The sequence below is a fragment of the Cryptomeria japonica genome, chromosome 6 (genome assembly GCF_030272615.1).
Source record: "Cryptomeria japonica chromosome 6, Sugi_1.0, whole genome shotgun sequence".
NCBI lineage: Eukaryota > Viridiplantae > Streptophyta > Pinopsida > Cupressales > Cupressaceae > Cryptomeria > Cryptomeria japonica.
Window position 1 is genome coordinate 575,491,616 of NC_081410.1, and position 26,183 is coordinate 575,517,798.

The following is a 26,183-nucleotide window of genomic DNA, read 5'->3' on the forward strand; positions in this document are numbered from 1 at the left end:
GGATAATAAAAAACAATTATATTTATCAAAAAATTATTTGATATTTATATAAATTGAATAATATTATTATTAATTTTTCATATAATATATATTAAAATTAATTATTTATTATTGATTTGATATATTATAATATATTAATTATTTTGATATATTATTTTTTTTTTGTTTTTTTGATCGATAAAAGATCAAGGTCAAAGAATTTTACTTCCATTCAGTATGGGCACCGGTAAGAAAGAATGGAGGGAAGAAAACCTCTAGTCTATCCCTCAAGGATAAAAATTAAGAATGAGTTAAATTATGATATATTATAATATAATAATTATTATAAAAATTAAAATTGACATAAAAAAATGAAGCATGTAATTTATTATTTATATATTATATGTATAATATATTATAATGATTAAAATCTATAATAACAAAAGTTCTTATTTATATAATATATGTATAATATATTATAATTATTTAAATCTATAATAAGAAAAGTTCAAACGTAATAAGAAAATAAATGAATAGTAAAAAGGACAAGAAAGAATTATTTACTAAAATCTTTTAAACTATTACTCTAAATCCCTTAGACATATATGCATATGGTTGAAAAATTCAGAACGACACGTCTTGGTGAAGTCACAAAACAGGGACCTCACACTACTACACAATACAAGTGTTTAAGACAAAATATTAATGTTTAAATATTAGTTTCCCTGACAGGACTCAATTTGTGTAGATCAGGTTTTCCAGAGGACGACACCCTTGATCAAGTTGATGTTGTTGATGGCAATCTGCGCACTTACTTCACCTTGGATAGAACGATTTCGAATTTTCTGCAGCTTTTCTATTAAATCAAGTGTTTTTGAAAATGTCACTGATTCGTTTAATGTCTATCGCTCTGTGCACAGATCATGACAGACCCAGATGCCCCTAGTCCCAGGGACCCTGTTGGATGTGAGTATCTATACATTGGTATATTGCAATGCTTTTCACATGTCTTCTCATTCCGGGTTCATTCAAGAAATTAACCCTATTCAGCCGACCCGGTGACATTTAGTTAGGTATCAACACTTAACCCTATTAACCCTATTGATGATGAAATTTGCCCTTCTGTTCATTCACATAACTGATTGGTTTGGGTTTTTGCTTGGAATTTTTTCACATGTTGAAGAGATAGCATTTAATAATCTGCCTGGAGGAGTTACAGAGTGCAAAATTCCGAATGACCAGTCGCATAGATTAATTTGGCATTCACAACTGTTTGTGGTACAAATATTTCTCCAGCAAGTTATTTTGAAATTATTGCTTTTCATTACACATGAAACCATCAAACTGTATCTTTCCAAATTCTAGGAATCAATACTTCAAATTTCTATTCTCTAGCAAATATTGAATATTAAAAGTTCATGGATATCCATACCCTGTTCCAGGCTCACCAATTCGGCACATGCAGGAAGAACGCTTGCAAAAGTAAAAGTGTTGGATTGACAGCCTACTCCCTCACTGTGCATTTTATAATACACGTTCAAGGCCGCCTCAAAAAACCAATGCTTGGTATAAGCTGAAATCATGGTGTTCCACGAAGCCACATCTCGTTGGGGAGTTGCATGAGAAAATTGCAGAGCCTCATCAAGGCTTCCATTCTGTACATATCCCGCAATCATTGAATTCCATGAGACCGCGTCTTTTTGAGGTAGTTTTCCTTTGATGATTTCTTTAACAAGTTTGCATAAGGTAATATGCCTGTTTAAGTCTCAGTTAGCTAGTTTTTTGTAGTTCTACGACTATCGATCTGTCACGGAAGCAATACCTATTCTTATGTCTGATCATAAGGAATGAAATGTTTGTTGGCAGCTATTTTATGTCTATCACATCTTTCAATAAAGGCCCAAATATTGATGGAAAGGTACTTTTGAGATGTATAATTAGATCAGTGTTGATCCATCCATAGGCATTAATATGGTATACTACCAGCTAGAGAGATTACCCATGCTGGTAATTGTTCCCTCCTATGGATTTGCTAGAACTCATATCCACTATCACTACATTCCGTGCATTGCCTCTCAATGACCACCACAGACCAGGTTCGAAAGGGCTTAGATTGATGCAAGCATGTTGAGTAACCAGATTTGAAAAGTTCAAAAAAAAGATTTATGTGTCCCACTAGCAAGGAGCGAATACGCCAAAATGGGCATCTAGACAAATAGCACTTATTAAAATGAGGTTTTATCTATTGCTTACATAATTTACTTCTTTTAGGGGACTACTTAGAGCTAATTAACAACAGAAAAAACTCTTTCATAGGAGCAACTAATAAGATCTATGTGAGATCAATCATCTATCTCAATCAATAGTACAACCAACAATAATTCTATCAAACTCAACTAGCACTGATGGTGAAAGTTGTAACCAATATTTCCTGCTGAACCTGGCTTGAACTGGAAGCCAAACTCATTTCATCTTTTCAACTGATTCCGGATGAGAATACTAATAAAATAATTTTTCTTTTTTTTCAGTTCAATGTCTCACACTTTATCACTAGTTCCCTTTTGTTCTTTCTTTTGGTGACTTGAAATTAAAGATCTTTTTTTCAGAATCCATTGCGTTTATTTGTAATAATTTTGGTGCGTCCTCTTCTTTATGGCAATGCAGAGTCTTTTTTCTGAATTACATGCTTCTTGCCCTAGGATGAAGGCTCTACAGCTAGGTTCATGATTTCTTGGAGGTCATACTCAATTATTTTATTCACTTAGTTATCAAGATTCATTTTATTGTATTTATTATTGCATGAAATTCATTGGAGGGATTGTCATGGGTGTTCTTTTTGAAGTGTTTATCTAAAGGACTGAAATCATACTTGACCTTAAAATTATCACATCAACCAAACTTCAAGAAGGCCAAACTTTGAATCTGCAAACCAAAAAATTTAGATGCAGGTCAAAGAGTTTGGATGCATTGACAGATCACGTTGAAGAATTCTTGAAATTGATGTCTTGTTGGTGTTGTAATGAATTCCAACTTGAATGATTTGCAAAATGCATGTGGAAAAGATAGACTTTCTGTAGTTGTTTTTAATGAGGACTAGCATTCTACTTTCTCATGAGCAAAGTAATCTGATTAGCTCCAGGTTGCACCATTAGCAGAAATGGGTGTAGAAGACTCGCCGACAGAAGAAGCAATTGGAGAAATGGGTTTAGAAGCCCACTTATAAAGTGGAAGTCTTGATCTTTTGCTTCTTGGCTTGCCTAGAATTCTAATTCTTGAACAAAGAATAGATCTCTTCACAGTGCAGGACCTGTTATCTGATTCTGAACTGAGATCAGAACTTTTGGCATTTTCAAAAGTATAATTTTTGACATTTTCAGAAGCATTTTCCGGGCCTTGTTCTTCTTTCATTTTATACTTGAAATCAGCAGAAGTTATCTATTTTGGTTCTCCTCCTGAGAATTCTTTCATCCAATCAATGTCATAGAAACAGTCTATAGGGAAAAGAGATCCCACTTCTAACTGTTACATAAATAAAGAGAAAACCCATGTCAGAGATTATTCATATAATAGTTCTTGACGTTTTTGGATTCGACTGAATTAGTTTTGTTTTGCATCAAGAATTTGGATCACATTCTGTAATCTATTATCAGGATGATAGAGAGTTGAATGAGAAAATGATGTATCATGAAGTGCCATCCCAAACGTTGATACAAAAAAACTAAAACAAATGAATCTAAAAATATCAAACACTAATTATAATAAACTGTGAAAATCTAATATCTTTAATTACTTAGTATTTGTAAAAATTTCTTCTTAGACAAAAATATTAACCCTTTTCATTGATAAATTAACAGAATCTCATTAGAAACACACTTACAGGAATAAACATGTCACCAGCATTGTTTTCCTGAATGACATCTTTAAGTTCCTCGTCACTATTGTGCAGCAGGTCATCAACATTGTAAAGGATATCATCCATGTTATCCAAATCCTACTTTACTCTACAATGAGTATGTCATGTCAGTTTAAAATATATATTTTCAAAACGTTGATGTAAAAGTGCTTCTATAATTGAATCCAAAAATCAATCATAATCAATAACATGAATTGTGGAAATCTGATCAATCTAATATATTCCCTGCCAAATTAAAAAATCACACTATTACTAAGTACCCAACTGTGTATAACATGGTATGACATATCAAGATATCAACTTGTTGGTTAATAGATTTGCCTGTTACACATTCTAATTCTTTAACTTCTGCATGCCCATAAACAAAAGACAAAAATACACCAACAGCTGGATAACTGCTTAAACAGTTAACCTCTGTATATGGGTACAGCTCCCCAAGAATGATTTTCAATAAGCTTAAGTTATGACAAATTTCCATGCACACTTTTTACCAGAAAGCATTAAAGGTATTTAAGCATTCATATGTGAACACAAAATGAACACTGCAATGTTTTCAAGCACATATTTCTTCTAAAAGCTCACAGACTTTCATTCTTCTAATTGGCAAGACAGACATTTCAAAAGTTTTCCTTTTGCACACTCATATACATTGTATTAGAAAGATAACAAATTCCACAATTGAATCAAATCTTCACAGAGATTCACACTTCAATTCATAAACACACAGATTTATAAGTCGAAAAATGCTGCAATTTCATTCACAAATCAAATTGTCTTTCTTTTGTATTGCAAAAATATAAAGCTTTCTGTTCTATCTTAACCCAAAAATTCTCGGACCTTTTACAAGGCTTTTTAATCAAATAAATATAGCCGCTAGGCTATGATAGTTTGTTACAATTAAACCAAAGTAAAAAATGTTAGTTTTAATACTTTCAGATTGACATAACTTAGAATTTAGATTTAGTTTCTAATTAGTTTGTTTAACTGAAAGAAAATGACAACATAGAAATGAACAAATTGAGAGCAAGACACAGTTACCCTGGGAAAACCTCCTAGGAGGAAAAACCCAGCCAGAAAAGATCCTTAGATCTGATTATGGATTATAGTTATGTAATCATTACAATACTTATCTCATGTATTTGCAGGTTCAGATGTTGCTATCACAAGAGGTATGAGGTGATTGCCTTCAACAATCACTTGCTGTCATATGAAGGATAGATGTTGCTGGTCCCTTACCCTAGATTGTAGGCCTTCAAGGAATTCGCTGTGTATAACCTAGATGGCAGTCCTTCAAGCAGTTCGCTTTGTATACATAAATGGTAGTCCTTCCAGTAATTCGCTGTACATGTATGAATGGCAGACCTCCAATCAGTTCGCTGTGCATTCACTGAATTTTGCCAACACCTCAAGATGAATTTCGCATAAGATGAAGGAGCTAATTGACTTGAGTGAATAACAAATGAATCTTGATCTTTTATTTATATGGAGCGAACTCCTTAACTAGGTCGGCTTTTCCAATAATTAAACTTTTAATTATTTCCTTTTAACTGCCTTGTTAATAGGGTCGGCCCTATTGGATAGCACGCTGAGTGTTTATTTGATATAGCGTGGGGGATAGGGCCACATTGGAGGGAAGAGGGACCAGCCCTTATTTGGGCGGATTCCAATGTTGCCCAAGGCAATATGAATCCGCCCTTCCCTAATTAATATCAACAAAAAAGATTAACTCTCCATGAGAGTTAAAGAAGTCTATCCTTAAAACTGAAAAATAACTACTAAACAAGAAAAGCGGCATAAGCCGCGAGCAACAGTAATGCGATCAAGCTCTTGCAGACAACGTGGCCTCCACCTATTTATCCTGAGGCGAAGGAGTGCTTCGAATATTACGCCATTCCAAATGAGCTGAGGAGAAGTTGAGAATAAGTTGATAATGTAGAAGACCGATATGAAGTATTCATTGTGTCCAGACTTCCTTCTTTTTGCTCACCTGCATAACCTTACCCTTATGTGTTTCAAGATGATCGAAGCAAACCACTAGCATGGATTCAAATTCATGCAATTTTCGAGAAATCCTCTATTGTTAAGGATTTTGCTTCTTGGATTTGTTGCACTCGATCCTTGAAAGCTTGAATCATATCAGATGAATCTTCTAGCGTCTTCTTATCTTCTTTCAAGAGCTGAATATCTATGCACTTCATATCTTTCTGCATAGTATTAATCAATTCTTTTAATTCCTTCAAGAGCTTGATGGATTCTTCATGTCCCTATTCAATAGTTGAGTTCCTCCATTCAATATTTTCTTTGCATACGAAAAGCACATTGTCGTCAAGACTATGTACTGGCTTTTCTGCCAGGAAGTTCATGACTCCATACCTCTGAGTATTCCTCATTTGCTTTAGTACAACCACCCATTTGCTTTTCTCTTTTTCCCAAGCATTTATTTCTGTTTCCAACTCCTTGCCCACGGACTCTGCATTTTCAAATACTTTAACCAGATCAGAAATGTAGCTTGTACCTTGCCGGGCAATTGATTCCAACCACTCATTGAAGACGTCTGCTATTATCCAGCTTCTCTGAACCTGATCAAGCAGTCTCTGGTTCATTGGTGACCTTGGATCAAATGACAAAGGAACTTGAGAAAGCGGCCATGGATTAGGACCCTGTATGGCATTGATGTATTGGGCCATTTGCATTATGATCTGTTTCATTTCATTTTTATCCTTTTCGTCTTTCCAAGTCCTGGTCAGAATTCGCTTGGTGGAAGTCTCCAGGTGCTTGGCATCCGTAGCTCGAGAGGTCACCCCTAAATCAATCTTCTTAATAACGAAGTCCCTCTCAGTGATATTCTCAGCATCTTTATCTGTTGGGGGTCTGACTACCTCTGCAATCCAATGTCCTGTTTGGTCATCCACATCTATCATCGCTTCATTTTTAAGTCTCTTGGACTTTGATGTTCTTCCCAAACACTTACTGACCATGTCCTCCATTGGAATTGAGATTGCAATTATTAGAATAATATCTTTCTCTTTGTGTTATTAATGGTCATTTAAGTTGTTTCTAATTTCACCTCTAGTTAATGATTGTTTCTTTTAGAAACATCGTCTTTGTAACTCTATTTAAAGGAGCTTTGTCTCCTTGATTAATTGAACAACATCGATTCTTTGAAATCCATATGCTTTTGCATCTGTATTATGGTATCAGAGCCTTGGTTATTTTCGAAATAATTTTTCAATTAAAATTTGAAAAATTTATTTGTTTATTCGAAATTGCTACTTTGGCAGTTCGTTTTGGCCGCAGCTACTAGGGTTTTCTCGCTATTTTTTGCCCTCTCCCGCGACGCGTTTTTTTCCCGCCTGCAAATTTTTTTTTCTGCCATTTTTGGACGGAAATCTGCATTTTCGGCTAGGGTTTTGACCCTCCAGATTCAGTCGAAATTATTTTCTGAGCACAGATTCATGGTGGGTTTTTTGAGATCTCAACTGGGTCGTCGTCATAATTTTTTGGGTGCCTCGATTTTCGAGCCAATGGATCCAAATTCCGACAGTAGATTCTTTCTGGGTTTTTGCAAGGATTTCTAAGTCAACCGATTTTTTTTTCGAAATCCGTGCCATCCGTACTTCATTTTTCTTGAAGTCTGTACTCGCATCTGTCTCTGTTTCTACATTGGGATTCAAGTTTTTTGAATTTCGTGCCAACGCCTCTTCTTAGTTTTTCGGTTGTCATGCATTGGGAAACGTGTAAGATGGCGTCATTGACCAACTTGATGTTGGAAGGCAGTCAAGTTTTGTGCACCTAGCATCTTTTTAGTACCTCGTTTTTCATGCCTCGAAAAGCGTGAAGATGGCTTATGGGCATCGATGTTTGTTTCGGTTTTTAATATTTTTTTACTTAAAAACAATTCTGATGGGTTTTAATATTTTTTTTCCCCTTGAAAAAATCTGTGGGTTTTAATATTTTTTTTCCCTTGAAAAATTTGTGGGTTTTAATAATTTTGTCCTAAAAAATTATTTGTGGTTTTTTAAATGTTTTTTGTCCCTGTAAAAAAAATCATGGGAGGGTTTATGATTTTTTCCTCAAAAATTGTACTTTGTTGCAGTCTGTTTTTAGTCGCAGCTGGAGTTGTTGTGCGAACATCTGCACTAGTTTCTTGTTTGCAGTCTATTTTCAGGCATCTTGCTCATTTGCAATAGTTTGGAGGGTTTGCCGATTTTTTTCTCAAAATCGTGACAGCTGTTCTTGGTGTGTCTCTGGTTATAGGGAGGGACAGTTCTCCAACATCAGGTTGGACGGTTGGTGTTGTTTTGGGTATCTCCAGAAGTTCTGCAGTTTCTGGGAGGGTTGGTGGCAGACTCATCTCTAGTGGCAGAGTTAGTGGCAGGCTTTTGTCTTATGTTGCAACGTGTTTTGAGAAGAAGGGGGCAACCTTCTCTGTTATTTCTCTTGGTAATTAGAACAATGACCATTAAGGGAGGGTATTAGAAGAATATCTTTCTCTTTGTGTTATTAATGGTCATTTAAGTTGTTTCTAATTTCACCTCTAGTTAATGATTGTTTCTTTTAGAAACATCGTCTTTGTAAACTCTATTTAAAGGAGCTTTGTCTCCTTGATTAATTGAACAACATCGATTCTTTGAAATCCATATGCTTTTGCATCTGTATTAGGAATTACATTTCTTTTCTTAGTAAGTGAAGCACGTAACCATTTGGGAACAATAGATGTTTCCTTGGATGGAGGTGATTGCTGGTTAGTGATGACAACGACCATGGTGTTCACAGAATCCTCAGCTTCTTGGGTTTCCTTTCCCTTATCAACAACACTAGTAATTAGCTTGTCCTGCATCTGAGCATCCATCATCCCTTGAGTTTCTTCTTTGGAGTCCAAATCTACTACAAGTGGACTTGTAAGGAGTTTTTGACTGCTTTTCTTACTACGAGATTTGGTGACACGAGTAGGGGAGGCACTCAAAGAAGAGACACGAGCAGGGGAGGCACTTAGAGAAGATTCTCCTAAATTTTCAATTTTGATTCTCTCGGTCCTCTGTTTCTCATTACCTGCAATATCAATAGCAATGTGAGAAGGGGGAAGAGATACTTGAGAAGTTGCACGAGTTTGACCAACTTTTCTACTCTTAGGTGCAGACATGGACTGTTGTCCAAAACGGCAGTCTTTTAGCCATCTTTCTGTTTGTCTAATCACATTGAAGGTTCTAGCCTGAATGTTGTCATCCCCTTTTCTATCCCAATCAACTTCTGGAATAGGTTGCCCCTGTAGCTTCTCCTTGAACTCAGGATCAACAACTTCCTCGCCTTCGTCCTCTTGTACATCGGAGATATTCATGGACAAACCCATTGTCACAATTTGTTGAACTGTGAACCTCGACCACAATCTTCTTCTGACTTCAAATTCATCATCACAGTTTTCCCAGTAATCTTCTAGCTGAAGTTCATGACAAAAATCAACATCAACATTTAAGCTCTCTATGGCAAACCTTCGGCTATCAAAATTATGTCTAGCAACATATAACTGCAGATTGAACTTCTTGAATTCAAGTTCAAGATTCAAGGCATCTGGAACGGATCTACATCTAGAATATCCTAGCTCTACTGGAAAGACAACTCCAGACTTTCCTGCACTTCTCTTATCAATATAGGCTAGCTGTCGACTAACTTCAATCAAAATATAGCTATCCAGAGCATACCTGGGTAACCTTTCCTGAAAGGTTCACCCTAGAAGCCACCAACTCTAATATAGGTGAACTGAGCAAACTGGATGAAGAAACTACCATAGATACCTATGAATTCCATTGCTTCTGTTGACAATCTCCTGTTTGTGTTACCCTGCAACTCATGAACCAATCTTCCTGCAAAAATGTCATTCCACCTCATGAAGTTTTCAACATATCTCTGCTGCTGCAGGTGAGGATAGTATTCATATACCCTTATTCCATCAATCCAAGGTTTATGGTGTAAGCCATTCCAATCTCGAGTGCAAGCAAGCATATAAAATAGGTACGAGGACATATAAAAACCACTCATCCTTGCAAATTTGTTTAAACTCTCATGCAGTCTCTCTGCAACAACTTGTCCCCAATCTAGCTGCGTGCTTCCATTCAACATGACTTGAATGTAAAAATACATCCAGTCGTCCCAATAAAAGGCATGAGCATTTCCCTTCAATTTGTTCAACAGAACAACAATATCCCGTACTTCTGTTATGAAATGCTCTCTGGTGAGTGGCCTTGGTAACCTGGAACCTCCTTTTTGAACTTTCAATAACTAGTTTCTGGCAATTATGCTTCTATAAGTGCTCTTCTTCTCAGTGGAGTATGAAGTACCAATGGTCCAATCTTCATACGACTCCTTATGAGGAATGCCCATGGCTTCCATTATGGTCTCCCTATCAATTTTCAACAGCACCTCACCATTGATGGCCCTAATACACCTGTGTTCTGCATCATACTGGTTCATACATTCCAAAACTAGCTCTGGGCATGGTGCAGCAATAGGAAATGCAGCGGCCTCGACCAGACCACTTCTTACAATTTTCTCCATCATGGAATTTTGGGCTGGATTCTTAACTCTTTCAAGGAAATCAGTGAGGTCTGCTTGTGCTAGTGAAGTGTCACCCATCTCTGGAAGTGAGCTAACCAAACAGGAAGTACGCCCCAATTTCGGCAGAGTTGGCCTCATGATGGCCCCTCTTATATTTATCAAATAATTGCAGGAATAAAACGAATTCCTCTACACAACAAAGGGAATGAACAACAACTAGCTTCTGAACAAGAAAATACAGCAGAAGAAGAAACAATTGCAACTAACCTGATCCCAATAGCAAATTCTTGAAAACCTTCTGAATGCAGATACAATACCTCCGGCTTCGTTCGCTTTCACGGCTACTGAGAAGTACTAGAAAGATTGCTAGCTTTTGCAAAAAAAAGAATAAAATCTCTCTCAAATCCTAGCTAGCTATACTAATTCAGTAAGCTTGTGTGAATTGACACCTGATTTGATGGATATCTGGCATGCTTTTAATTTCGGGTCATTCCATTACATGACACACGAGCTACCATGATTATTTGCCATAATTAGAAACTAACATTTCGAACTACCCGGAATATTCCCCTTTCCCCTCACCATTTTCCCTCCATGGTACGCACACCACTTCTAAATGAAGCCTCGGACTATGAATTCCGAACTTTGAACCATGAACCAAGAACCGAGAGGTTCAAAGGTTCAAGTTCAACTTTGAGAAATAACATATAACATAATATAAAACAGTCCTCACGACATAACAACAAAAGGACAATGAACGAGCAAAGACAAAACTGACGCATGATCAACTTTGAACCCTGAACATTGAACTGAAAGGTTCAAAGGTTCAATTTCAATATAAATTTTCAACAAAGCGCTCGCCTTTACCATTTAACAAAGCCGCGAAGACAACTATCTTTAAAGTGCGCTTTGAACTTGAACTTTGAACTAAGGCAAGGTTCAATGACTTGAGTTCAAAGGAAGGAAATATACAACCAAAAAGGAAAATAAAAATTAAAGGACGACCTTCGAATTGAAACTTAAAGAAAAGAAGGGAGGACTAACACAACTATATTCAATGGAGATCTTATTCAAACTATTTGTTATGAATACTTACAGAAACCCTAGTTAGATGGTTATTTACTTTCCACTCCGCTTTATGGCCATGCACAAGTCTATCATTCAAAGAAATCTTCCACTAATGGATCATTTAGGATGAAACAGTTAAAAACATGAGAAGTTTCAGAAAGGACCATACCTCTGCCTAGCCTATTTCTTAGTTAAACAGTCCCAACAAATTCTACAGGCCAAGATTGAAAAGCTACTCTATTGGAAAGCTTTGGTGTATAACATTTAACCACCTAGTTCTGTTCCTGTTTGCAAGACATTCTCATTATAAAAAGATGAAAAACAACTGAGTTTTGATAAAATTTAGTGACATTGGAAATGGTAAACACAAAGCTAAGGGTCTTCTATTTTCCACCTCATACAATGCAATGATTCCTACAATGTAAGGCTTGCATTCTGCAAATACAACAATACTTTTGGAATTTTTGTGCAATGCTGGATGGACAATCAACTCACCAATGGACAGTCTATTTATGTTCCCTAAGCTTTGTCTACTGCTGAGAAGGTTGTGTTTTTCATCCACAATCTTTAAGTTTCAGGTGTTAATTCCGTATGGATATTAGGGGTGTGATTAGGATGTGTTTTTCATTTACAATCTTTAAGTTTCAGGTTTTAATTAGGTATGGATTTTAGGGGTGTGATTTTTTTATAATTTTTTTTCAATATGTATAACATTATTTTATGATTGATAATCTAGATGTTCAGTCATAAAAGAAAAACAATGATACTCTTTCATTCATAAAATAAATAGGTTACAACGACAATACCACCTCTTAACTAACACACTCTAGAATGAGCTCTAAATTAATGTATTCTTGAACATGTTTGTCTAATATAATTTTAATGTAAAATAATTGAAAACAGATTTTTATTTACATATACAACAAATTCATTTGATCATGTAATATTTCCCATAGATGGAAAAACTCACATACAGTAATAAAATTTTGTTACTTATATTCATTAAAAAATGGCTCTTAGCTTGACTGTCCTAAATGTTGTTTGGGATTGGCATGATAGTTAGAAAACTTTGTATCATTATTCACATAGCAGTCCTTTTTGTCACTGTGGTTAGCTTCATGATTTTTTGCCACTGTGGTTAACCCTATCCTCTGCTTCTACAATCTTCTTTCAAAATTATGCATACCTTTTAGGACTGTTATTGTTATCATGGAAAAATTTCATGAGGACCTTGTAGTGAATGAATTTCCATTACTCTCATTGAGGATTCTTCTCCTTGGTATTGAAAGAAACACAAATAACGTACAATATTCATGCAAGGTACCGTCTTCAAGTTTTCATGTAACCATGATTTGGTTCCAAAAAAAAAAGAAACCAAACCCTTTACTATGAATACAGAAATGGCTTTGTTTTCATGCAAAGCAAAGAATAATTTCGGTGAAATAGGGCAGACCTGTTTTGATGAAAAATGGCGTGCTTAGTCCCTGCATGGTTTGATGGTATCACTCTCCATGTGACACAATGAATTCCCCCCTCTTATTTAAGAGGTTACTTAACATGTTAAGTGAGCTAAGTATCAACGTTAGATATTTCTAATTTCAGAGGTTACTTAGCATGGTAAATGAGCTTCACAAATGAAGCTTGTAAAAATAATAATATTGATTTGTGATTTATAATCATGACTCTATTATGTGCAGTGAACTTGTTTTTTGAAAATTTACTTACAACTTCTATCAAATCAGTTAAATGCATATTTTTAAAGATTATTTTACAAATTTATGTGTATTATAATGTTCAAAAGTATGCAAATAAAGCATACTTCATTATTTAATTTATGAGGTATGTGTTATGAAATATCAATTTTATGGTTGTGATCAAATAATGAGGTATGCTTTCTCTGTATCCCCAAGTCAATCTTAGCTTTTACGGGGGGCATAAGTACAATAATCTTGACTTGTGGTTTTTAGTTTTGGGACAAACACTAAGTCGACCTTCTTAACCAATTAGGATTCCCATTGGTTCTGTAAATCCGAGCAGTTCTAAGTTTATGATCACATCAGGTATCATTGTTATTATTATTAGTATCAAGCATATTGATTTACACACCTAGTAACCTTTGAACAATTGTATGTCTTTTCTTTCCTATCCATTGATATTGATTCTAAAATGACATCACTGAATTGTCACATAGTATCAACGCTAAGAATCTCCTCCCCCATCCATAAATTTCTTGTGGATGTGCATAGTCATGCACTAAACCTTTTTACTTCCCAGTCTGAAGAGATGTGGAGTGAAGAAAAATCCCATTTTGGTGCAAACTTTGGTCAAAGAGAACTCTCTCCATTTGAGAAAGGGTTGTGCTTTATCAAATTGGTCAAGCTGCTACTACTTCGGACATTTTTATTCTACATTCATTTATTTCCAGTTTATGCATGGAGAATGCCACTACGAAACCTTGTGGACTGTTTTTTGTTTATTTCTACATCTTTACAAGAAGATACTTTATTATTCATTTGAAGAAGGCATTTTTTTGTTGACAAAATCCCATCAACCCTCAATCCACAAGTGCAAAGATGCCTTTGCCTACAAACTATGTTTTCTATTTTCCCAACAAGTGTGATGAAATCGCGGTCTTTGTAGTTGTAACTTCAAATGCAATTACTATGTTTGGCTAGTGACATCGTTTGTATATATTGAATTTCTGTTATCTAACTTATCTGTGGTTAAATTTAGATACTAGTTCTTGTGAGAAGTGAAATGATGCAATTCTATTGAATCAGAGAACTAACAGCTAGTGTCATCTTTTATTTTTTGGTTTATGGTAAATAGGTGATTGATCACGTAGGTCTTTCAACCTAAGAAAATGCTCAGACAAGGATCCCCTTTTGGTCAATTTTGTGTAGAAAAACAATTTCTTAGATACAATACAATGCATGACTCTTATTTCATGTTTTTGATATTTATTTTTCAGACTTGTCAATAAGATAACAATAGGAGTGGCATTTCAGACTTCGGGTATAAGATCATCAGATACGTAAAGCTTGAGAAGTAAGAGCACCATATAGAGGTGTGAGATTTAGTGTGTTAGATGAAGTGGTCATGGAAGTGGGTGTGGAGACTGTTGTATAAATTGCAGCTACAACAGTTGTATCTAGAGGATTTCTGAGTGTGTTTTAGACCTAATAAAGTGTTTGTTTTGTGTCTAAAGCACTGTCATATAGTTAGCTGATTGGATGGTTTATTCACCTATTTGGAGGTGTCTTTGGTGCCATTGCAGCCTCCTAGAGATCTGATTTCAACCACAGAAAACCATGTTGACAATGCTGATAATGATTATTATAAATGAATCTATAATTTGTTCTTCTTCCTGTAGAATTTTGGCTCCAACCACCTATATTTTCTTTGCCTCTACTCTTCCTGTTATAGCATTTGGTGCAAGGATTGAATTGACAACTATGTTTTCATTTTCATCTTCCATTGGTACTCAAAAATTCTTTATCACTTCTTATGGATACTCTGTTTCTAGATATTGGATTTGTGAATGTAAATTTGCTTGATTTCAAAGGTATTTCTGAAAACATATGGTAATACCTTCTTAACACATTTTTTCTTTTGCAGATGGCACCTTAACTACTATTCAGACATTGATTTCTACTAGCTTATGTGGAATTGTGCATTCCTCGATTGTTGGACAACCCCTGTTGATTCTTGGAGTTGGAGAATCCACAACTCTTATGTTATCAGTTTTGGGAGAGGTTTCTTACATTATTCATTGCACCATCACGGAGAATTAAGTGAGTCTTAAGCATCTTTAATTCATTGTTATTTTGTCGTTCATCCTTTTGGGTTCTTCATATTTGTCTTAAAATTTGACAATCTAATTCATGAAAAGTTTGGTTGAAATGGGATTGAAATTTATTCCCTGAAAATTTTTGTGCTTTTAATTAAACATAATAAGTGGTTATTAAGAACTAAACCTTTTGAAATGACAACCTCTTTTTTGCAAATTGCTTGAAGATGTGCATGCATCATTTCTGGAAAAAGTGTCATTCAAGATTATTGCTAACTTTACATTGTTGCAGTTTATTTACTTACTATTATGCTTTGGTATTACAAGGATACCAATAGCAGGGATACTTTTCCCTTTTCCTTTATTTTTGCTTATATCAATCAGACAATATATCCTCCCAAAGCTATTTAAGCTTTAATGCCTAAGTGAATTAGATGCATCTGAATATGAGGAGAGTGAAGCCCTTACTCATTGCTAGAGGAGTTTCAGTTTGAGTGTAATTTCCTTACCTGTCAAAATTTTACATCACTATAATTCTTTACCTGCTCCTCATTATTTTGTCTTTAGTATTGGAATCTCTTATAAGTGCTTGTATTTTGGTTTCTCTTGACTAGAAAATACAGGAGCGTAATATTGATGTTCTAGATATATTGGAAGGCATGAACGAGTATATCGATGATGCTGAAATGTTGGATGAAATGACTACTAGGAGCCGTTGTTAATTGAAACATTGGCCTCTATGATTTTGATTTGTTTGGAATTTTTTTTCAGGCTTTCTTTATTGAATAATATGCAATAAATTACTTCCAAGATTGGAAAGAGTTGGTTTTAGGATCCACTCTAAGTGTTTGATGAAATTTAGTTAGCAAGAGGGCAGTTTGAATTTGCGGATTGATGACTTACACCTGATTTGCATTGAACATGTTCACAAGGGTCACATGTTCTCAACCATTACTCAGACTTAAAACTCACTACTAAACCAAAGGGTGTTTGAGACCCAAGATTCTGAAGGGTAAAACTATTCTTTAAAGGGTGCTAGCTTAATGGAAGAGCACCTGCTTTACAAGCAGGAGGATGGTGGTTCAATTCCATCATGCCCTAACATGAATTAATCAATGATATTGTAGTTTACATTTAAAAATATTGATTTATCTGAATAGTGAGCTTTTTTTAAAAATATATTGTTTTATATCATCTCTAGAGAGACAAAAGTGGTATTCTCTCTAATGAGAATATTTGTATCATCTTAAGAAAGACAATAAGTGGCATTAAAGACATATTTGTCTCTATAGAGACAATATTTTTTTATTATCGGTATAGAGACAAAAATACAATTGTCACTCGAGACAATAATACTAGTGTTTTTTATTGTATTTATAAAGACAATTTTTTAGGACAATAATTTAAGACACTCGCTTAAAGACAATATTTAACACAATACATAAGTTTTATTTTGTCTCAAGTTAAGACAAATCACTCAAAAATTGTCTCAAATATTGTCTTAAAACCCCCCTCTATGTAGTAGTGTCATCACCAGGTAACAATGTTGAGGCTCAAACTCGTGAGCACATTGGATCAGTGAAGACACAAGCTAGTAATCACAATGGCCTGATGGAAGTTTGAACCTTGATGGTCATAACATCAACAACATTACTCAACCAACAGTGATCATAACATCAACAACACCACTTAACCAACACATTATGAAAAGAACCATAGAAAGTTCAGCAATTAAACAACTACAATTGATTCAATGTTATTCTTCTCAGTGATAATCGACAAGCACTTGCAGGGATCTCTCATATCGTTCCACGTCACCCTCTAATGTGCCTTCCAACATCCTCACAACTTGGGCCATGCTTGGCCTCCCATTCTCATCCTGTTGAATGCACAGAATGCTTACCCTGACTGCTCTTCTAACCTCTTCAATGTCCAGTTTGTCTGCAATCCTTTCATCCACAATACCCATTGTGTTTCCTTTTTGAATTTGAGTTGCTGCCCAGGTGGGGAAGTAGTACTGAGATTCCTGCACGCTCAAGTCACTATTTCGTCTGCCTGAGATTATTTCCAACAGGGTCATGCCGAAGCTGTATACATCCACCTTCGCTGTTATTGGCATGCCGGTCAGCCACTCAGGAGCCAAATATCCTCTGGTTCCTCTTGTTGTTGTCAACACTGTGCTGAAATCTCTACCAACAAGCTTTGCCAGCCCAAAATCAGCCACTTTTGGAGAGAAATCAGCATCTAGAAGAATATTTTCTGGCTTGATATCACAATGGATGATGCAATCTCTGCATTCTTCATGGAGATAGAGTAGCCCTCTTGCAATGCCTATAGCGATTCCAAATCTGGTATTCCAGTTTAGCACCTTGTCATCTTCTTTAGATTTGCTGAACAAAAAAGAGTTGAGAGACCCGTTTGGCATGTACTCATAAACAAGCATTCTATGAGACCCCTCTACACAGAATCCCCGAAGCCTCACCAAATTTACATGCTGTATGTTTCCAATAGTACTTATTTCCGCACGGAATTGCTTTTCTGCTTGTGTGGAACCCTCTAATCTTTTCACGGCCACAAGTGTATTGTCTGGCAGAGTTCCTTTGAAGACAGAGCCGAACGCTCCCTTTCCCAACTTATGTGTGAAATTCTTACTTGCAATTTTGAGCTCCTTGTTGGTGAATGTTGTGAGCGATGTTGGTGTGTCGTAGTTGTCGATTTTATGAAGCAGTCTCGCATGCCTACACTGAATAAACCGTGCAACAATGAACAGGGTGCCCAAAACAACAACCCCCAAAGGAATTGAAATGGAGAGTGCAACTACTCTGCTGCTGCTGCTTCTTCCTGCGTAGGCTGACAACTGTGACACGTCAGAAGCAGACAATCGAATGAACAAGGGTTGTCTGTCATTTGAATCAGCCTGCATGCTTAACAGATCACCAAACCACAATTTACAATTAGAATTAATGAAAGCAAAGGCTGTGCAGGAACAATTGATGAGACATGCAGTTTTACATCCTTGTAGAGTTGACTCTCTGGTATTTTGAAGAGCTGCCTCGTATTCTGACAAGGACATATTATTGACTTGGAGGAAACCATCTGTGCTGCCACTTGCACTGCAGGTTAATGGAGTACGACGAACACAACCGCTTGACCACCATTCCCGAGAACTCCAGACAGTAGAGTTTCTTGGCTGGAATCCCTGCACACACCTGCATGACTGAATGTTTACTTGGGTGAAGCACAATCCATAAGCCCCACATACACCATACACCTCACAATTTGTATGGGGTGAATTATGAATCAGGTTCCAGCCTATATCATTAATCCACAGGTAGAATGATAGCTGACCGTCCCAGCTGAGAAATTGCCTCCCCATCATTGTCAAATTAGCTTTGGGTGAAAGCCAATATGCGTAGTACATTTTTGTCGGAGAAACCACTACGAATTCCTGCTTATACTTGGTATCAGATGTTGCCCGCGGCATGCTGGTAAAATATCTACCAGTCCAGTCTCCCGAGGTTTGATATGAAACACCATTTTTATACTGCATCACAATTTCTGCCTTTCCTGGAGATGGATTCAACAGGACAGAGAAAGGCCCAGGCGCTGGATCCACCGGACTCTTCCAAGAGGACAATTTCAAGCCTTTCCAAAGCTTCATGGTAGGCATAAAATGATCGGTGGGATTTTCGAAGCTCTCCCACACAGTCTGAGAACTGTTTTGGACATCTAAAAGAACACAATTACCAGTGTCCAGTATAGAAGCCCTTGATGCCTTCGCTTGCTGAGTGTCATTACTCGACCAAATGACTTTTCCTTGCAGATCAGATACAGTGAGATAACCAGATGTAGAGAGAGAGAAAACGCCGGGCATGTTTCTGATGGGAGTTTCTCTGTTAGCCACCCAAATGATGGTCTTATCAGGGATCTGAGCATACCAGATGCCAATATACCAGTTGGTGGTTCCGTTGGGACAGAAAAATCCCAATTCAAAAGTGCCATTCTTTGAAATGATGGTCTGATTTTCCCTCAGAGAAGCCCCCAAAGAGAGGGTGTCTACACCAGCAACTAACAAATTGCAACTGCGCTGGAGAACAAGCACACCAAGAGCTAAAATGAAAAAAAGATCCATTTTCTTTCTTTCTATTAATTACGGATGCCCTGAAATGGAAGATATATATCTGGTGTCCGAAGTTGTGATCCTTGCTAGTTTTAAAAGAGATATTAGATAGACCATCGAATGCACGTTGTTGACCCAATTTTTTGTTCAACTCTGAATGCTACGTTGCCTTCAACTTTGTTGGTGAAACTTGACTTATTTGTCTTCGAATCCACTGTGCTCAGACTCCAGAGACATTTGTGGTGGAAAAAGCAGAAATATTTAATTTTGTAAAGGGTAATTAATGTTTGGCGACTACATTTTGTGTGCTCATTCCAATCACGTGCTTGCCCAAAACATTATCTTAGTCACCGCGAAGTATTTGTGTAACAGAGAAATTTCGTAGCAAGTAAGCACTGTATTGTGGTCGTATATTTACTGAAAACAAGAGCTTAGATGATCATTGAAATTGAAATAGTCGTTTTGCAATAAATTCGAAGGAAAATTGTCACATCATAGCTTTTTCTATTTTTTCTTCAAATCTTTTATCTCGTGGATGGGCTATAAATGTTCCTTTGACAGGGAGTCTCAGACATGACACTAGATATTAGATGACTTTGGAGAATGCCAATTTGGTTCTCTCAATTTAATTTGGTCGTCGTCACTGTCTCTCAATCCTAAAGCTAATTTACTTATGTTCAAACCCACATGTTTGACTCAATAAATGTTGATAAAGTTTGATGGTATGTTTCAATTGATGGTGGGGTATTTAGGGTATTTAGTGAGTTCAATTGAATATATTTGTACATTTTCTGTCAGAGATTACGTTTTTTCATGTTGGGATTGCAACAACATATCTGAAGGAGATTGGTTTTCTTCGAGTTCATCCGTTCACTAAATAGTGCATATGTAGGGAATCTCATGTTTGGATTTTTACTTTGTTTTTGTTTTTCTTCTTCTCTCTATCTTTCTGTTGTTCTAGAATCACTTGCGAACTCAAGCTCTGAGGATCACCTACAAAAACTGAAATAACTTTCTACAAGAAAGAAAAACAAGAGTATAAATTTGCAATAATGGATGCAAAATATATTGAATCAAATACGATCACTGATGTGCACATACAATTTATGCAATGAATGAAACGTACATATGATATCTTTGTTATATAGACAAGGTTGAAAGATTAAGACTAACTAGGATGATGACAAGTGCATTTATCCTATGTCATGTGACAACTATGGGGATAAGATCACATGTCTACAAGAGACTTCTAGAAATATTCCTAGTTCACTAAGTAAACTTAACATGTGAACATATGTAAAAAGACATTAACTAGGAACTAGTTAGATAATGTACCTTGTTCATATTACAAAGATGAAAAATTATCAACTTAATCCGCCACCTTCGATTATCAAGGAATTTATATATATTATCATTTCTTAACAGAGTCGCCACCAAGGAGTTTTTCATAACACATTATCGCTACTATACATTGTCATTTCTTATTGAATCGCCATCAATCGCTCTCCCTTCATTCTTTGCTAGTGGCTCCTTCCTCGGACACGTAAGATTGTTTGGCCTAAGTCATAGGGTAGTCGACACCGAGACTTATGGTATTAGCTTCCTATCACTTGATTACCATGACTTGTATATACTCCTTTAATTTGGATGTGGTCATTACTTTATTATTGCATTTGCCACATCACTCCCTTTGATGTCATATTTATAATTAATTATTCTTATTATCTGGTGTTTGCATTTGCCGCCTTCTTCATCGTACTTCTAGGGTTGATCATTTAATCACTTATGTCTTTCCTTCGGGAAGGTTGATTATCATAAAACAGTCTATGAGAATACATTTTGCAATTTTGTCTCTTTAGAGATTTCAGAAAATTGCGGTGCTGGGTTATCATGGTATAAAGCGTGGGGACATTACATCAAATGCCTCACTAATACATTTTCCCAATTTTTTTTCCTTTATGCTGCCAACTACTTACTTCCTTCGACAACCTCTCTTTCTTGCGCAAGCTTCTCTTTTTGGTTACCACACACTTGCACTTCTTTGCTTCCTCTATCACTCCTTGTGTCCTCTCTACACGACACTTCCTCTTTACACGACTCTTCCTCTCCTCTTTTTTAGTATCTTACATTGCACTAATATTCTTCCCCTATCAATTTTTTATTTTATTTTCCTTTGACCCATACGATCCTTTATTTCCTTTCCACGTCAATGCTGGGAGTTGAATTAAATTTGTTCAAAGTTTCTAAAGCCTTTCTAACAAATCCATTTTGTATGTTCCTATCATATTCATGTCTACCAAGGCACTTGTTATATTAGTAATCGTTCCAAAGCTCCCACATAGGCTGCGAGGATGCTGGTAAAGGTTGTGGAAATTCGCTTTACACCAGTCACTTGCGTTTTCTTGAAGTTTCCAAAGCATTTTAATAGTGCAAAATAATTTGAAGTTAAAGTGCAGGCATCAAACAGTTCATAAACCCTTTCGATGTTTCCACATTTTGCGTGCATATCTACCAAACAATTGCAACTCTAACATCATCTCATTGTATGCCATTAAGGTGCCATCATGCGATCGTAGAAATTCAAGAGCTTAGGCTCTAAATTCATAGAGTTGTTTTGCAAAGTAGAAAGAGAGATGTCAATTAAAAACCAAAACAAATTAAAATTGTAAGAAAACAACTCAGACATATTTTTGGTTGGTGCTGATTGTCAATCCACTCGAGTGCTCCTGCACCAAACAAAGATGAATATTTCCTATGTTTTTATGGATCTTACAAAGATGTTTAAAAATCTTGTTTTTGTTGGTAAGTATTTTAGAGATTTACATGTTTCATATGATGAATAGAGTTTAATAGGTTCCAAATGGAGCTTAGAGGACCCCCAAGGAAGGTAGAGGATAATTCCTTCACCAACTAGTTATTTTTTCAAAGATTGAGTATATTGTTTAAATTTATAATATTTTTATAGGGTAGATTATTTTCCATTTATATTTTAGTGACTTGGTTTACAATTTTGATGTGTTGTTATAGTTATATTTATTTATTCTTTCTTTTTACTTTTGAACTTTGATGAGGACTAGACAATTTTTTTGTAATTTATTTTTATAGAAAAGACTTCACTTTTTTCTTGATAAGGAGAGGATAGTGTATAGACAATTGATTAATAATTCATGATATGCAATACATACTAACTTCATTGGTGATTACATCAATTGACAAGCTTGATTGAACCAATAACTTTGGGCAAGTCTAAATGTTATATGTGATTGTAAGTTGAACAAGATGTTGATCATGTAATTTGTATATGTGATGCAAAAATGGATCAATAGAGTTAAGGTAACCAACTAGCTTAGTCACATATCAAAACTTATCCTTGCACTTATTACCCTTAAAATGATTCATTTAAGAAAGAAACAAACTGAAGCAAAGTTGTGAAAATTAGAGTGTTAGGATAGTACAACAAGGTAAATGCAAGCCAAGTGATTAGGAAATTCAAGGCATTGAATTTGGATAGAAATAGAGCATGGATGACATCTTTGACTGCAGTTGAACGTGTTCAATAGTTGCAACCCCAATTGAACTCTTTTTGTGTAGAGACCATCAATAGGGATCGGTTAAATTCGAGTATAAATCATTTGATATGAGACAAAAAAAAACTTAGTGTCTCTTTGGGAATCTAAATAATTTAAAATTATTTATTTTAGGTATACATGTACTTTGGGCCCTTTCTAAGAGAGGTCATTTTGGGGCACTTGAAGTAATTTTCCTTAGTTTTCTTGGAAAATTTTCCTTACTGTGATTGGGAAAGTGAGTGAAAATTGTCAATTTCTATGGATTTTGGGCATTGTTGTTATTGGGAAGAGTGCCCATGTATGCCTTAACCATAAATGTTAACAACTTTTGAGATAGAGACTTCAGGAGTTTAACACTCACCCTTTTGGAGTTTCAACCAAAATATTTGATGAAGGGCATCCACAATGGTATTTCAAAGAATGAACTCAACTAAATAAACAAAGAACGATCAAAGAGTTTGCCACTTAATTCCACAAGTTGGCCGTCATGGTACTAAAAATCTCTCAAGAAAGACTCACTACCTCTTTGTGGAGGGATTGAAATAATCAATTCAAAGCATAGTAAGTGTCATGGACTTAATAAACCCTGAAGCAATTCAAAAGGCAATGAAATTTGAGACTAATCCGTCAAAAGAAAAATACAAAGGCTTTGTGTCACACACACACCCCAAGTATCCTCACAAGGATGAAAAACATAAGAAGGAATTGTTAGGAAAAACACGCCTTCATTGTAATGATAAATTTGAACACGTACAATTATGTCAAAATGATGATGCCCAAAAATGGTGAGATGACCTAAAAAGGAAGAATTCGTGCTTCAAATATAAGGAACCATGAGAATGTGGTCACATATGTGGGAAATGAAGCCAAATGTAGCACATGAAAGCAACATCCAATGAAGAAACCAAAGAAAATCCCAGCAAGAAGATAAGATATAAAGATGAAGAGTATGGGACCTTAATCACTATCTCTCAAGCCTCCAAGCACCATCCATTTAGAATCAAAAGTACCCTAAAAATACAAAGGGTTATCACCCTAGTGGATAATAGGGCATCCCACAACTTCATTAATGAGAAATTAGTTGTAAAAATGAAATTGAAACTTAAAAACTTTAAGAGATTTACGACAACCATTACTACGGGAGATATGGTTTGATGCACTAAGCCAATTTCCCAACTAGAAATAACCTTAAGGAAACATTCCATTAAAGAAGACTTTTATGTGGTACCATTAGATGTAGATATAATATTAGGAACCTCTTGGATATACTCCCTAGAATGCTTTATGTTTGACCTCCCAAACTTGAAAATTTGCTTCCAACATGAGGGAAAATAAGCCACATTGGAAGGGTTACCTAATGGATCCTCTTCCTCTTAAAAAAAATTATGGTTGAACCATCTTTCTGAAACGATTAATATGAAAAGGACTATTGTGTGGCTCTTCAGTTTGACAAGATGATTGAAATCATCTTAACCATTGATTTATTTCTCGCATTTATGAAAAGGATAGGGGTTCGGTCATTTTACGACTCAGACAAAAGGAAACTATTTGCAGAGAGATAAGAATATCAAGATTTGGTCAAGCACAGGAATAGTTACTGTAGCAATATTAAAATCACAACTAGATTATTATCTAGGGTCGATTTATTTTACTCCGTCTAGCAAAGTAGTGAATAGTCAAATTGGTTAAAAGATGTATTCAGAGAAGTAAATTTATTTGATTTCAAGATAATTATACTAATACTAAAATTGGATTCTAATGAAAACCTCTTTAGCCTCCTCATCTAAACTAAATCTCAATTTGAGAGGTGTCAAAATAAAATTATGGTTGTTTGTATACATATCTCAGCCACAATTTTCCTATCCAGGAATAATTTGAACTAAACGCAATTTTAAGAAGACAAGTGATGAGTTTTTGTTGATACTAAAAATATTTTAATATATATCTTTGTTTTTATTTTATATTTATATATGTTTTATCTAAACTACGTTTATTTTGAAAATATCATGTTTATCTATGCTTATATTAACATTATTATTTTAATATGTAAATGGTTGTCAATTAAGTAAAATATAAGTGTTTTTGTTAGCATATTCACATTATCATGCTCACGCCATCACTCCATCTTTTGTTGCAATTGTAGAATGCCTCTTGACATCAATAATTACTTGTCTTATTTAATTTTTCCTAGTGATAAATATAATTTGAATTAATAAAAATTGAGTTAATATTTAATCTATCTTTTTATTTTGGTTTATAATAAGATATTATTTCTTTAAATGTGATAGGTATGTTTTTTCCAATATGTATGTAGTAATTTAATTTAAATAATATCTAAAACTAAAAGATTTGGTGTTGCTTATTTTGTTCACTATTTATGCTAAGTGCACAAATATGTGATCTTTCATAAATTCAAAGTCTAGTTATTTTTTATAAACTCAAATATGCCATCTTTCTTTTGCTCCCCCCTCCGCCCCCTGCCCCCTCACCCCCCCCTCTCTCTCTTCAAATTTATTCCATCTCTCCCTCTATCTTTGTCTAATTATCTCTCCATCTCTCTCTACTCCTATATCTCTCCCTATATCTAACTATCTCAAATATCACTTCCTACCTATGTATTTACCTTTCTATTACTCCCTCCCCTTCTCTCCCTCTCTCTATCTGCTAAACAAATAATCCTCCAAAATGAAGTAGTAGCAACAATGGTAGTGAGAGGCTTAGATCTACTTTGTCAACATTGTTCTCACTTCATTACATTACTTATTGAAAAATTTAACAAATCCCCCACTAACTCATCTAAAAATACATGATCTTTTTGGACCTTTTCTTAAAACATGTTATTTTATCACTTAACTTTATTTTATTTTTCACATAAGTTAACAACATTAGAATATTAATTAGCTCATAATCTTGTTGGACATAGGAAATTGAATTCATCATAATTTATATTATTTTTTCAATCTCGATTAAATGATAGGTATCATATATTCTTTCCCTAAACATAATCACATCTATGATAATGCCTATCAAATTTAGATTTTTTTTTTCACTTATCCTAAGGCCTTGTACTAAATTGCATTAATGTTTATTAGTTTGCATGCCAATCAACACCTAATGTGTCATATACAAAGACAAGTCCTAAGGCTCTAGTTGAACATAAAGGAAAAGATAACATAGAGCTCGGTACTCATT

At 35.3% G+C, this 26,183-nt stretch overlaps 1 protein-coding gene and 1 long non-coding RNA gene across 3 annotated transcripts; one reads left to right on the forward strand and one right to left on the reverse strand.

Annotated features, from left to right (window-relative positions):
* Positions 1-621: 621 nt before the first annotated feature.
* Positions 622-16,654, forward strand: LOC131062951 (uncharacterized). Of its 2 annotated transcripts, XR_009111004.2 has the most exons (5): positions 622-1,052; positions 1,163-1,257; positions 1,445-1,684; positions 15,131-15,306; positions 15,917-16,654. It is a non-coding gene; the product is annotated as an uncharacterized LOC131062951 (long non-coding RNA). The 2 variants fall into 2 exon arrangements; XR_009111003.2 differs by lacking the exon at positions 15,917-16,654 and having other exon boundaries at positions 625-1,052; positions 15,131-15,349.
* Positions 16,655-17,067: 413 nt separating this feature from the next.
* LOC131062915 (G-type lectin S-receptor-like serine/threonine-protein kinase At2g19130) lies at positions 17,068-19,434 on the reverse strand. The gene has a single exon (XM_057996659.2). It carries the CDS (start codon positions 19,432-19,434, stop codon positions 17,068-17,070), a length of 2,367 nt encoding a protein of 788 aa, XP_057852642.2.
* Positions 19,435-26,183: the final 6,749 nt, after the last annotated feature.

Excerpts from the sequence above, each read along its gene's own strand:
- LOC131062915 (XM_057996659.2), bottom strand. The coding sequence starts at position 19,434 with ATGGATCTTTTTTTCATTTTAGCTCTTGGTGTGCTTGTTCTCCAGCGC.